Source organism: Elephantulus edwardii, unplaced genomic scaffold (assembly GCF_000299155.1).
Source record: "Elephantulus edwardii isolate Elephantulus edwardi_28Jun2011 unplaced genomic scaffold, EleEdw1.0 scaffold00201, whole genome shotgun sequence".
Classification (NCBI taxonomy): Eukaryota; Metazoa; Chordata; class Mammalia; order Macroscelidea; family Macroscelididae; genus Elephantulus; species Elephantulus edwardii.
The window spans coordinates 4,890,450-4,903,139 of NW_006399951.1; the positions used below are offsets into that span (position 1 = coordinate 4,890,450).

General features: G+C 45.0%; 1 protein-coding gene across 3 annotated transcripts; it reads left to right on the forward strand.

Moving 5' to 3' along the window:
* The first annotated feature begins 373 nt into the window (after positions 1-373).
* Positions 374-12,071, forward strand: HERPUD1 (homocysteine-inducible, endoplasmic reticulum stress-inducible, ubiquitin-like domain member 1). Of its 3 annotated transcripts, none has more exons than XM_006897117.1 (8): positions 374-532; positions 2,876-2,953; positions 3,038-3,112; positions 4,012-4,142; positions 6,491-6,613; positions 7,626-7,976; positions 9,407-9,512; positions 11,907-12,071. In XM_006897117.1, the coding sequence occupies exons 1-8, from the start codon at positions 374-376 to the stop codon at positions 12,069-12,071; spliced, it is 1,188 nt and encodes a 395-aa protein (XP_006897179.1). The 3 variants fall into 3 exon arrangements, with proteins under 3 accessions (XP_006897179.1, XP_006897180.1, XP_006897181.1); XM_006897118.1 differs by having other exon boundaries at positions 3,041-3,112; XM_006897119.1 differs by lacking the exon at positions 11,907-12,071 and having other exon boundaries at positions 7,626-7,819; positions 9,407-9,486.
* The last annotated feature ends 619 nt before the right edge of the window (positions 12,072-12,690 follow it).

The window sequence follows — 12,690 nt, forward strand, 5'->3', positions numbered from 1 at the left end:
GCGCCCGGTGCACAGCAAACCCCAAACATGGCCTCTATAGCACCGCGCCCCGGCCGCAGCCACGACTCCGCGTGACGCAACGGCGGAGGGTTGCATCAGCCCACGTCCCAGCCCGCCCTGGTGCCGCTCAACTCCGGCGCCCATTGGTCCACGTTAAGGCCAAGGCTTCTACCTCAGCCAATGGGCGGCAGCCACAGAGTGTTCCGTCGGCGCGGCCTGGGGGCTCCGTGCTTATAAAGGGCGTCCAAGGGTGGGGGTAGGGGTGTCGCGCCCGAGACTGGAGTCGCCGTAGGTTGCAGGCGGGTTCGCCGCCGCCGCTACCTCCGCGTGCCTGGCTGTTTTGAAGAGCAGTGGAGCCCAGAGTTCAGCCGACATGGAGTCCGAGCCTCAGCCTGAGCTTGATCTTGAACCCGTCACACTCCTGGTGAAGAGCCCCAACCAGCGCCACCGCGACCTGGAGCTGAGCTGCGACCGCAGTTGGAGCGTGGGCCACCTCAAATCCCATCTGAGCCGCGTCTACCCCGAGCGCCCGGTGAGAGGGACCCCCGATTGCCGCTGCCCCCCGCCCGCACCCTCAGCCTCCCTGCTGGGGCTGTCCCAGCCGCGGCCGACTCCCCAAAACCTCCCCCCTTCGCTGGCCTTCCGCCGGCGGCGGTTAGTCTCCCGGTTGTCTCTCCAGGGCGGTGGTTCCCCGAGTTCCCCGCCCGCCCGGAGGTGCTGTAGGCTTCCCTCTTTGCCCGGTGACTGTCGTTTCCTCTCCCTAACCGCCATCAACCCGTTCAGTCCGCCTTCCTGCCGGGGGTAGGGGTGGTCACCTCGCCTCCCCAGGTCCCTCCTTCGTAGCCCCAGATCACGGCTGCACCCTTAGCTAAGGTCCTAAAACAGCAGTTTGACCTTGGACTAGTCCTTTCACTCTCCAGGCCGCGGTTTCTCCAAACGTCAAGACTTAGGACGCCCCAGTGGGATCCCCCGCCCAAACTCCCCCATGGATAAAAACAAGGAAGTGAGCCGTGCTGTGCAGTGGTTTGCGTGCAGGTAGCGGCGCAGTGCGGAGAGCAGGGTGTGCAGGTGTCACCGTGCACCGGGGGGTGCGATTGACGTGGGGGCGCCGGGCACTGCGTCCTGAAAAGTCCCACACCCCGCAGGAGGACGTGGCTCTTCCTCTAGGTCCAGCCCCTCCCTGTGGCCCGGACTCTCCGGCCTCAGCCCGGTCGGGTCTGACCGTCGTTCCTCGGAGGGGAGGCTGGTGGCAGGAGTGGCTTGGAGTGTGGCTGTTAAAGACTTTGGCCCCCCCGATCGCGATCGCGGACACTTCCTTGCTTTGTTTTGGTCCCCCCCCCCATCTGTCAACATCACGCGGAGCTCCGCCCTTCTCGCCCGTCACGTGACGAGGTTGGTGGGCGGAGCTCGCTGTATTTACTTTCTGCCTGGACGTTATGTAAGTGTCCGCGCTGCTCTGGGCACAGGGCACATCTCGGGGCACCTCCCGGGCAAGTAGAGGTGGTGAGACCCTTGTCTGCAGGGTTCACGTGTGGGTGGGAGCTCCTGTTAGGTTGTTTTTGTTTTATACTCGCTTATTTAGACACATTGCACCCCAGGGTCTTTTACAATTCACCTTAGCACCGTTTGTGGGGTTACTGTAGCTGCTTCAGAGTAACTCCGTGACTTAGAATGGCCCTAGGTGCACAAATTAGGGAAGCACTTGTACGTCGTTTGTGGTTGCATCATATGTCAAAGGACAGTGTAGAGAATTTCCTTGAGGACTTCGTGAGTTGGGAACAACACTCAAGCTGATACACACACACACACACACACACACACACACACATACATACACATATAAACACAAACATATATAATATAGATAAATATATATTATATATACATACATGATATATATACATATATGCTATAGAAGTATATCGTATATATATGATATAGAAATATATATACATATGATATATATGTATTATATATACATATATGATATAGACACATATCTAATAGAAAATTATATATAATGTGAGAAGTGGTATAACAGGAGCCTCTTTATTCTGAGTTTTGCATTATTGGGTCTTCTGGCAAGAGTGGATTGATAAGCTGAATTCCAGTGCACTCTGGTCAATCACCGGGGCCATTTTTCTCCTTAACAACACTCTACTGCACATGCTGCCAGGGTGCTTTCCTGGGGCTGTTAAAGTACATTTAAAACAAGTTTTAAATGAATTTAAAAAATATTTATTTTTTTTTAATTAAGCTTTTATTTAAAAATTGTAGTGTCTCTACCAGTTTCCTTGGGATGGAGTGATAGAGAGGGGTTGGAATGCAAACTCTTGAAGCTGGTGACCTTAAACAAGTCAGGTTTTCAGGATTTCCCTTGTCCAAGTACGGGTGCCAATTCACCACGTTGTGTGTGAAATGTTACCCACTCACCAGTTGGTTTGTATGACAAAGGGGGAAGCCTCTGAGGGTTTATAAAGGCTTCATGTTATTTTGAGGCAATGCTAGATGATTTTGGTAAAAATGGACCTTTAGAGAACTTTGAGGTTTTCTCTGAGACCAAACCAGATTGTGAAGGTAGTTGCTGTAGGAGCCCCAAGTAGAATTTGTTTTCTGTAGCAGAAAGCAATTTCCCGGAGAATGAAGTAGATTGTCTTAAGTTTTGAGGACTTGAATTTGTCATTCACATGTTATTGACTAGTTTAAAGTTAAAAGCACTTCCTACATAAAACATTTTGTATACAAAGCCTTTCAGTTCCTCCTCCCTGTAGGAGAAAAGCATGCATATTAAAATTATTTGCACAAAATAGTTCTGTGTTTGAAAGCTTGTGGTGGCTGATGCTGACCTGTGTACCTCTTTCTTTTCCATGATAAGCGTCCAGAGGCCCAGAGGATAATTTATTCTGGAAAGCTGTTACGGGATCACCAGTGTCTCAGGGACTTACTGCCACAGGTAGGTCACCGATAGGTAAACTTCTGAGCATTTTATGCAAGTACCAGATTGCATTTGGGTTCTAAAAGACCTCCATGTTTTCAGCAGGTAAAACGGCATGTTATGCACCTTGTGTGTAATGTGATGACACCATCAAAAACCCCGGAAACCAGCACACAGGTATGTCTGCTTTTCATGGCCATAGCTGTCATCTGTCAGGGAGGTTAGAGAAACTCTCAGAAGAAATTTGCTTGGTTTTGGTTTTGGAGTTCATTGTTTTTTAACCATGTAATAAAATATTTTTAAGAGTTAGAAACTGTTAGCAATGTAAATGAGGGTTTGCCAAACTAGGAGCAGTGTCTTGGTGCAGAAGTAGAGTTAAGCACCACATCTGATTCTGGGATATGGTCTGACCTACAATAACCATATCCTGATCACTCAGCTTGAAAAGCACACAGTTGCAATGAAACGCTTGGTTATGTTTGGCAGTCAAAACCGCTATTTTTTTTCCCCTCTCAGTGATTATTTGCATACTGAATACCTTTAATAGTTTGAATTGTTTCATGATGTGCTCTCAGTTTGCTTTATAGTTGTGTTTCCCAAAATACTTGAACCTAGCATAGGACATTGCCTTTGTTTTAGATTGCTATCTGACTTGAATTAGTAAATTTATCATCTGTAAGATATAGAGAATTATCAAGACTATCAAAAATCTTTCTAATTAATGGAAAAACTACTTTGGAACATTGTTATTCTTGAGAAAACAAAAGATTTTTTTTTTTTTCTATAATTATACTTTATTAATTTTCATAAACATTTACAGAGATTTTGGGCTTCCACTCATTCATTGTTGCACTATTCTCTCTACCCTCCTCCCAGTTTGTTCTAAAACAAAAGATTTTGAAACTAAAAAGTAGATGGAACACACTTTAGAATTGTTCTGTGTAACATCACAGCTGTTTTATCTTTTCCGATTCAGAGACAAAGGTGAGAGACCTAAGTTATTGACAGCAGAATGATCCTTTTCACTTGATCTCACACAATTGTATCAGCTCCTTTGTTCTGGTTCATGTTATTAGGTTGCTGAGTCCACAGAGCAGCCCACTGGTCTCAATCAGGGAGCGTATCCCGGGGACTCCTCAAGTGATGGCTTAAGGCAAAGAGAGGGTCTTCGAAACCTTTCTCCCTCTGGATGGGAGAACATCTCTAGGTGAGTGTTATCATAAAGGAACCAACTTATCAATGGAAATTTAAGACATTTGCATCAAGAATAAGATGTATTTATGTATCTGTGTTGCCACAGAACCATAAAACCTCAAAATTTTGTTTCATAAAGGGCTTCACAGATGTATTTAACTTCATACACAGCCTTTTGGACCATTTGGAGGCTCAGTTCCTGCCAACGCAGGCATCTGTCAGTCCTCCAGAGCTGAGTTTGTGTTGTACTGACCGTTGATAGCCCTCGTGACAGCGAATTTGTGCTGCTCCAGGAAAACACACCGCCGTCAGCATCCTGAAGCAGTCTGCTGAGTAACTCTGTGCCTTGTTGGTTGTAATACTGTGTGACAGAAGATGAGATGTGCCAAGCACTGTGGTGGTGGTGGGACAAGATAAAAAGGCCGTATATTTTTTAATTTTTTTTTAGAGCTATAGCTAAGGCTGACTAAAAGCTCTGGTGTGTTTATAGCTCTTGGTGTCCCTTACTGTGAAAGTTCTTTTTTTTTCTTTTGCAAGCAGGGTACTCTATTTTTATTTTCTACTAGTTTATTTACAAAATTCTAATATATTCTTTTTAAGAACAAATTCTTTCAGTTTCCGTCAGCCCGCCCCCATCACATTGTACCACTCCATAATTAATCACCCTTCCCCCTGCACATCCTCATCCCTCTGCTTCCACCCTCTCCCACCCCTCTTGGATCCTTATACTCATTTTACAGTAATGGTTTTATACAGTGAGACTGAGTGACATTAACTGTGAAAGTTCTTAAGGGAAAGAAATAATTTGTTAATGAGCTGAAATTCAGAAGCACTCTTATTTCCCTGCTTCTGTCAGTTCTCTACTAGTTTTTAGTACTTTCTGGAGAAGCCAGATGTTTGAGGCATAAGAAATTATTTTTTCTTAGTAGAAAACTTGAATAAGCACAGAACCAGAGGAAACTGTAACATTTTGCCCAGGTGCAATAAATGACTGAAGCTTTGTCCTACTTACTTTATTTACTAACCCTTATCTTTTTTGTAAAGTATTTAAAAGTAATTCCTAGCCGTCATGTTGTTTATTCCTACACATTTTAATATAAAACTGTAAAAATGCCAGTTATTTTGCATATCTTCATTGCCATCGTCATCAGATCTAAAAAAAGTAGCAAAAGCTCTTTAATTATCATTTCCATGCATTATAATTTTTTTTTTACAGATGAAAAATAATATCATACCGAGATCTGTTGTTGTTGAAATACTATTTTACAAACAGTCTGGGCAGGGAAATTGTAAAAGACTGTTACCTTCTAAATTGGCTGATTGGCTACATTATTGGATATCCAACATAGAACTACTCCCCTTCTTCTAATTGTGCTGCTTGAGAATCGAGGTCCGTAGGGAGCTGTGACTCTTTGGAGTTCACCATATTAAAACTAGCTGACTTCATGCAACAGAGATTTAGTCCACGGCCATTGTTATAAAGGTTGACCTGTAGATCACCATACAGCCGACCCCCAAACCTCCTAGAGTTTTGTCATTTTGAGGTGTTGCCAGGGCAGCTTACTATATAAAAAGCCAAAGCCAGCTGTGACGCCCTGCTTCCCCCACCCCCCGCCCGTGGTCGTTTAAGGCTGTGCTTTGTGAAAGGAACTTGACTTTGATCTCAAGTCCAACCCTGCCATTAACCAGCTCCATGACCATGTACAAGTCTCTTCTTTCTTCTAATTGCAACTCAGGCTCCCCTTCTGTGTAATGAGAGTGAGATCCCCATCCCCATTGGGTCATTTGGGGTCAAGTGAAATAATAGATTGAAGGTGCCTGCCCTTGCAGCCTGCACAGGACCCCAGGTGGTCGTCACCAGTGCACACTGTCCCCAGTATAGATTCAGATCCAGGACTGCAAGAGGGGGGGAGCGTGCCTGCCTTTAGGAAGGACTTTCGGAGAAGAGACTTTTGAGCTGCTTTCTGAAGGATGAATGGTAGATTTACACCTTCAGTGAAACTCAGCAGGAAACCGAATGAAGTGGAGAATCAAGTAACCTGAAAATATCCACCTTATTTCTTCTAAGTGTAAAATACAAAGCCCCCACCCCCAGCCCCGGAGTAGAAGCCAGAGCTGGGGTTGGGGGGGGGGGGGTCTTGTTTTCCTGTGGGCTCTGCACTGTGGTGGGGCAGCAGCATCCCTTTCTGTCCCTTCATCCCACAGGGCGTCATGACTGAGCCACTCTCAGGAAGCTCCTTCTACCACACCTTGGTTAACATTTCTTCCACCCCGTTGATTTGCATTCTTGATCGTAATTTGAATGTACATTTCCTTGATTCATTCATACTAAACCAATTCAAAATTGTGATCCTTCCCTAGGCCTGAGGGTGCCCTGCAGACATTCCAAGGCCTGGGGCCTGGTTTCTCGGGCTACACGACGTACGGATGGCTGCAGTTCTCCTGGTTCCAGCAGATGTATGCCCGGCAGTACTACATGCAATAGTGAGTCCTCTCCCGCCAGGCTGTGTGTGCCCGGGGCTCCTGGGAATGGAGCGCAGTCCCACTCATGTCACCTATAAAGTAGAGTACAGAAATAGGTCTGTTTATCCCTTTGTATAGAGCCCTGTTGTGCCTGCTTCTGGGGCAGGAAACAGTATAAATGACAGCTGCTGCTTTGTTGGCAAATTGATTTGTGTCTGACGCACAGTCTGGTGACTTTATTTAGAATAGGTTACTTTTTCTTTTTTATTTTTTATTAATTTCAATGAACATTTACAGATTTTGGATTTCCATTCATTCATTGTTGCACTTGAAAAGCAAAAGAAAAACATTCCTTCATTGGTATACAATCCCCCTGCAACCCCCTACCCCCACCCCAAGTATACTCCACTCTGCAACCCTCACTCCAAACTCTTATGATAATCATAATGCCCTAAAATATATTACTTTTAAACTGTTTTCTATTTTTAAGGGAGACTTTTGTTTGGTTTTCTGTATAGGTGTATGTATGTGAAAACTTGCTACTGTCTCATATAGTGACAACTAGAATGGACAGAAAAAGGCATTTATGGATGTGACTTAGTTAATAAGTTATTCACAAAGCTAAAGACCACATGTACATATAATTAAAATGTCTGACCTATAACCCAGGGAGCAGCTAGAGTGCTCCTTGGAGGGCAAAGATGGTAAAGCTTCCACTCACATTTTTTGGTCATGTTGCTAGGAGAGGTCTGGGCAGCATGCTTGGAAAGGTGGAGGGTCAGCAAGAGAGTAAGGTCCGCAACCAGATGGATTGACAGACACAGTGACCCCAGCAGTGGGCTCACAGGTCTGAGAGGTGATGACGGCACAGGGTAGGACAGGGTTCAGATCTGTAGTTCATAGGGTCGCAGTGAGTCAATCCTTGACGGAACTTAACCATTGATGACAGGAAAAGACAGCAGGACTATGAAAACCCTTGCCTTCACGGTGCTTTGCTCTCAACAGTCTGTGTCTCTGTCGTTTCTTACCCTAGTTTAGCGGCCACTGCTGCATCAGGGGCTTTCGTCCCTCCACCCAGTGCCCAGGAGATCCCCCTGGTCACTTCACCTGCTCCGGCCCCAATTCCGAACCAGTTTCCAGCTGAGACCCAGCCAGCCAATCCGAATGCTGCTCCTCAAGTCGTGGTCAATCCCGGAGCCAACCAGAATTTGCGGATGAATGCCCAGGGCGGCCCGCTTGTGGAGGAAGACGAGGAGGTGAACCGGGACTGGTTGGACTGGACCTATTCAGCAGCGACCTTCTCCGTTTTCCTGAGTATCCTCTACTTCTACTCGTCCCTGAGCAGGTTCCTCATGGTCATGGGTGCCACCATGGTCATGTACCTGTAAGTACAGAAACCCTTCCGTGACTCTCGTTAACTCAGGCGGAGTACATCCTGCTCCTTTCCGAACAGCCCTGCTCATTATAGAAGGGTATTTAAAGCAGCATGACATTCTAGCATTTTATTGCAGAGAATTTACAACTGGGTGGGTGTATTCAAAAAGAGTCATGTGTAATCAAGAGGATTTTTCTCTGAATAGTACCTTCCAGGCATAGGAATTGTAAATACATAGTCTTACCAAGGCATGTTGTTGGTGGTAGTTGTTGGTGTGCCTTGAGTCAGGTGTGAGCCATAGCTGACCCTCTAGTGGGTTTTCAGAGACAGTAAATCGCTGGGGAAGGGATTATCCATCCTTCTCCCAAGGAGCAGCTGGTGGATTCGAACCATGTGCCTTTTGGATTGCAGTGCAGCTTCTTAACTGCTAGGCCACCAGAGCCCCTCTCTACTGAAGCATAGAAAGGAAAATGGTATTTATTTTGAATAAGAAAGCTTGTCTTTATCAGGCTGCAGCTGTCTTCTAGGATACAGGGCCAGCGCTGACCCACGTGCATCTCACATGGGCCTGGGTTATCTGACAGACCTGGCTCGTCTGGGGCCCAGCCCAGGGTGCTCCACCGGAGTGCTCTGTTCCCCAGTGGTGGACAGTTCTAGAGACTCGTACGGTGTCATGGCTGGACCGGGTCTCCTGGCATCTAGTGGGGAGAGGCGCAGAACACCCTCCACTGCCCGGGGCAGCCTCCACAGTAATTTGTCCCAAAATGTCAGTAGAAACTGAACCACCCTTGATGGATAGGCCCTGTAATAGAAACGAAAAGAAAAGGGGTTTGTTTATTTGTTTGGTTGGAGTTACCATGGATATTTGTTTTTCTAAAAAGAACGATTTAGAGTAGTACAGTGTTAATATAATATCCAGAATTGATTCATGTTAATGATTTGTCATACTTACTTCAAGAATTGTAGTTAATTGGATTTTCCAAAGAAAACTTACCAGTATATTTGTTCATTTCTAGTCATATATTTAGGTGACCTGATTTATGTTTATGATAAACATAAGGTCTTTGTATTTCTTTGTATTTATGTCATATTATCATCCCAGCTCCGTGTTTACGCGTATTTCCCACTTAGAAGTATAAGGTTTTGAACAAATAAGCAAGTGTTTATTGAGCACTTTTTACACGTCAGCTGCGTCTTCTGTTGCTAAGTGGACACGGCACAGTGCCTGCCTCCAGGAACTCTGAGAGAGTCAAGGAGACCTTTTCTGGGACATCCCTGCAGATGGACCTTGCTGTGGGCGTCTCATGGTGTTTCTGTGATTAGAGGAGGGGAGGGACGGGGAGCTTACTCAGTTGACTTGAGATGAACTAATACGTTTAAGTTATGTAGATCTCATGGTGATGTTAGCTAAGGTGGCCTTTTCTGTGCTTGTTTTGAAGGCATCACGTTGGGTGGTTTCCATTTAGACAGAGACCAGCACAGAACTTGCCGAATAATGGGCCTCATTACGACGCTGTGAACCAGGATCCCAATAATAACCTGCAGGTATGCACACTGGACACGAAACAGCACGCTCTCCAGTCCTTAACCTTTGGGTTCCCAGCCTGTGCTTTGTTCTTTGTGCAGTAATTATTTCAAGGGCATGGCATGTAACATAAAATCTATCATATTTTGACTGGTACGGGAGGAGATTGTCCCTCCTTCCCCGGCAGAGCATCTGGTGGATTCGAACCATGGGCCTCTGGCATTGCAGTGCAGCTTCTTGCCACTAGGCCACCAGAGCTCCCCTAAAATCTATCATATTTGTCTTAACGGCAATTTGCATTTTGGCACAAGCAAATCTATTAAAAGTGCTAAATGGTCAGGAACATGTTCTACCTTGTAACCCAGTGAAATACGTTTCCTGGTCTCCTGACTTCTGATACCAAGGATGTTAATTGTAGATCCCAGCAAGGTGAAATCGCTGGCAGCTATATCTATCTTGGTGTTGCTGGTTCGTCCCATGATGAGGATTTTTGTCTTCTTGCTGTTGAGATGCAATCCCTATTGAAGGGCTGTAGTTGATTTTCTGCAGCAAGCACTTTAAGTCCTCACTTTACCAAGCAAGGGCGTGTCTTCATTATGAAGCAGGTTGTTGATGAATCTTCCTTTGATCCTGATACCATATTCTTTTTTTTTATTGCATTTCTTTTTTAAATTATTTTGTTATTAATTTTAATGAACATTTACAGAGATTTTAGATTTCCATTCATTCATTGTTGCACTTTTCTCCCTGCCCACCCCTCCGCCCCAGTCCGCTCCTCTCTTTGAAAAGTAAAATTCTTTCATTGGTATACAATCCCCCTGCACCTTCTCCCCCCAAGCCCCGAGTACACTCCACTATGCAACCTTGATTCTCGGGACTCTTGTGATAACCATAATACCCTATCATATATTGCTTTTAAACTGTTCTCTCCCTCATCTGTTTTAATGCAGTATACATAATTTATCCAGTTTTTCTCAGTCTTACCCTAACCCCAATGTCAGTCCCCTTTTACAACAGTGGCACCATGCAGTATTTGTCCTTTTGTGACTGAGATATTTCACTCAGCATGATGTCCTCCAGGGTCACCCATTTTGAATAATATTGCATGAGTTCCTTGTTTTTCAATGCAGCGTAGTATTCCATTGTGTGGATATACCACTGCTTCCCTGTCCATGTTTGTTGATGGGCACTTAAGTTGTTTCCAACTCCTTGCTATTGTGAACAAAGCCGCAATAAACATGGGTGTGCATGCCATATTCTTGATGGAGTCATTTGAAAGTGATTTGCCAAGCATACAGATTGAATAGGTGTGGAGAAAGGATACAACCCTGATATTAAGCGCACTTCTTTGTTTAAGCCATGCAGTGTTTGCTTGTTCTTTTCACACAACATCTTCTTGGTCTCTAGGTATAGGTTGGTTTCACATTGCACAGTGAGTGTCCTGGGATTCCCATTCTTCTCAATATATGCCATAATATAAGCCTTTGCAAAGTCAATAAAACATAAATAGACCTCCTTCTGGGCAATAAAACACAGTAGACGTTCTCTGATTTCAGCCAGGATCCATCTGACATCAGCAATGATAGCCCTAGTACCACAGCCAGGAAGACACATGAATACAGTGTTCATATTAAAAAAAATTTTTGACACTGAAAAATTTTAGAAAGTGCTCTATGAACAAGAGCCAATAGTAATAAAAGAAGTTCAAGCTGCACCAAAGGTATTGACAAAAAATAAGGCCCAGGAATTGATGCAATACCAAGTGACCTGAAAGATACAGGACTGGGCATGCTTGCCAGGTTATGTCAGGAAATTTGGAGGACAGTTACCTGGCCAACTCCCTGGAAGAAATCAATGTTTGTTCCCATTCCCAAGAAAGGTGATTCAACAGAATGTGGAAGTTATTGAACAATATGATTAATATCACAGGCAAGCAAAATACTGCTGAAGATGATCTAAACCCAGCTAAAACAGTCCATGATGTCTTAAAGCATTTTCAAATTCTTTTATGTTTTTACTATCCTGGGTTTCCCCTTGTGGGTTTCTTAACTCAGAACTGGAGCACTATCTCCATCCCTATTTAATGAGTTACTAACTTCATTCTTAGTTTGCTAATAGTGGAAGATCTAGTTAATGTCATTTGTCATGTCTACTGTGACTCACAGACCCTTTGAAGAACAGAGGTAAACCTTGAACATTCTCTGCCATGCTCAAGTCCATTGTTAAAAGTCACTGTTTATTATTAAATAAATGATACACCAGAGTCTGGGCAGGACCCGCCGAGCGCTCACTGCATCCCTCCTGCCTGGCTGCCTTGCCTCTGGGCAGGCTAAGGGTTTCCTTTGCCCCTTCCTAGTGATTTGTGTTCTATACGACTTTAATTGTTTCCTTCCGTGTTTCCTTAACCGTAGGAGGATGGTTCCGATCCCGAGGCTGAAGAACCTAACCACGTGCTGCTGTACAGGGACGTAGGCGATGAGCGGCAGACCAGCCCCTCGTTTATGAGCACCGCATGGCTTGTCTTCAAGACTTTCTTTGCCTCTCTCCTTCCTGAAGGCCCCCCGGCCATAGCAAACTGACAGTGTGTGCTCCCTGGCCGCTAGCAGCTTCGGGAGGCGTGGACTGGATCATCTGACTCCTCCTGCCTTGGACGTGACAAGGGCACAGGATGGTTTAAAGAACCAACAAGGGCGATACGCTTTTGTGAAGAAGCAAAAACGAAGTTAAGACATGAAGCCACGATACACATTGACCAACAAAACATGCACAAGGCTTCTCATGTCTTCTGAAGAGCTTTAATATATACCGTACATAGTTTAATAATAGGCACTGTAGGTAGAAGGTGTTAGTGTCGCATGTTGATGCCTGAGGACCTTTTCAGATACTTGCTTCTGCATGTGTGTTTATATGTAGATGTCATAGATGCAGAAATGGTTCTGCTGGTACGATTTGATTCCTGTTGGAATGTTTAAATTACACTAAGTGTACTACTTTATATAATCAAATGAAATTGCTAGATGTGTTTTAGCAGGACTTTTCTAGGAAAGACTTATATATAATTGCTTTTTCAACTGTAGTGCTTTCCTTTAAACTGAAGGGAATTTGGAGAAGGTGAAAGCCTCTGCTGGGCTTCTGTCCAATAAAGTCTTGCTACGAATGAGCCTGGCGGGGACCCCTGTCATCTCAGCACTCCACGCC

Coding starts and splice junctions, on each gene's coding strand:
- HERPUD1 (XM_006897117.1), top strand. CDS start 374: ATGGAGTCCGAGCCTCAGCCTGAGCTTGATCTTGAACCCGTCACACTC. Junction 3,113..4,011: donor CCCCGGAAACCAGCACACAG/GTATGTCTGCTT, acceptor TCATGTTATTAG/GTTGCTGAGTCCACAGAGCA. Junction 7,977..9,406: donor GCCACCATGGTCATGTACCT/GTAAGTACAGAA, acceptor CTTGTTTTGAAG/GCATCACGTTGGGTGGTTTC.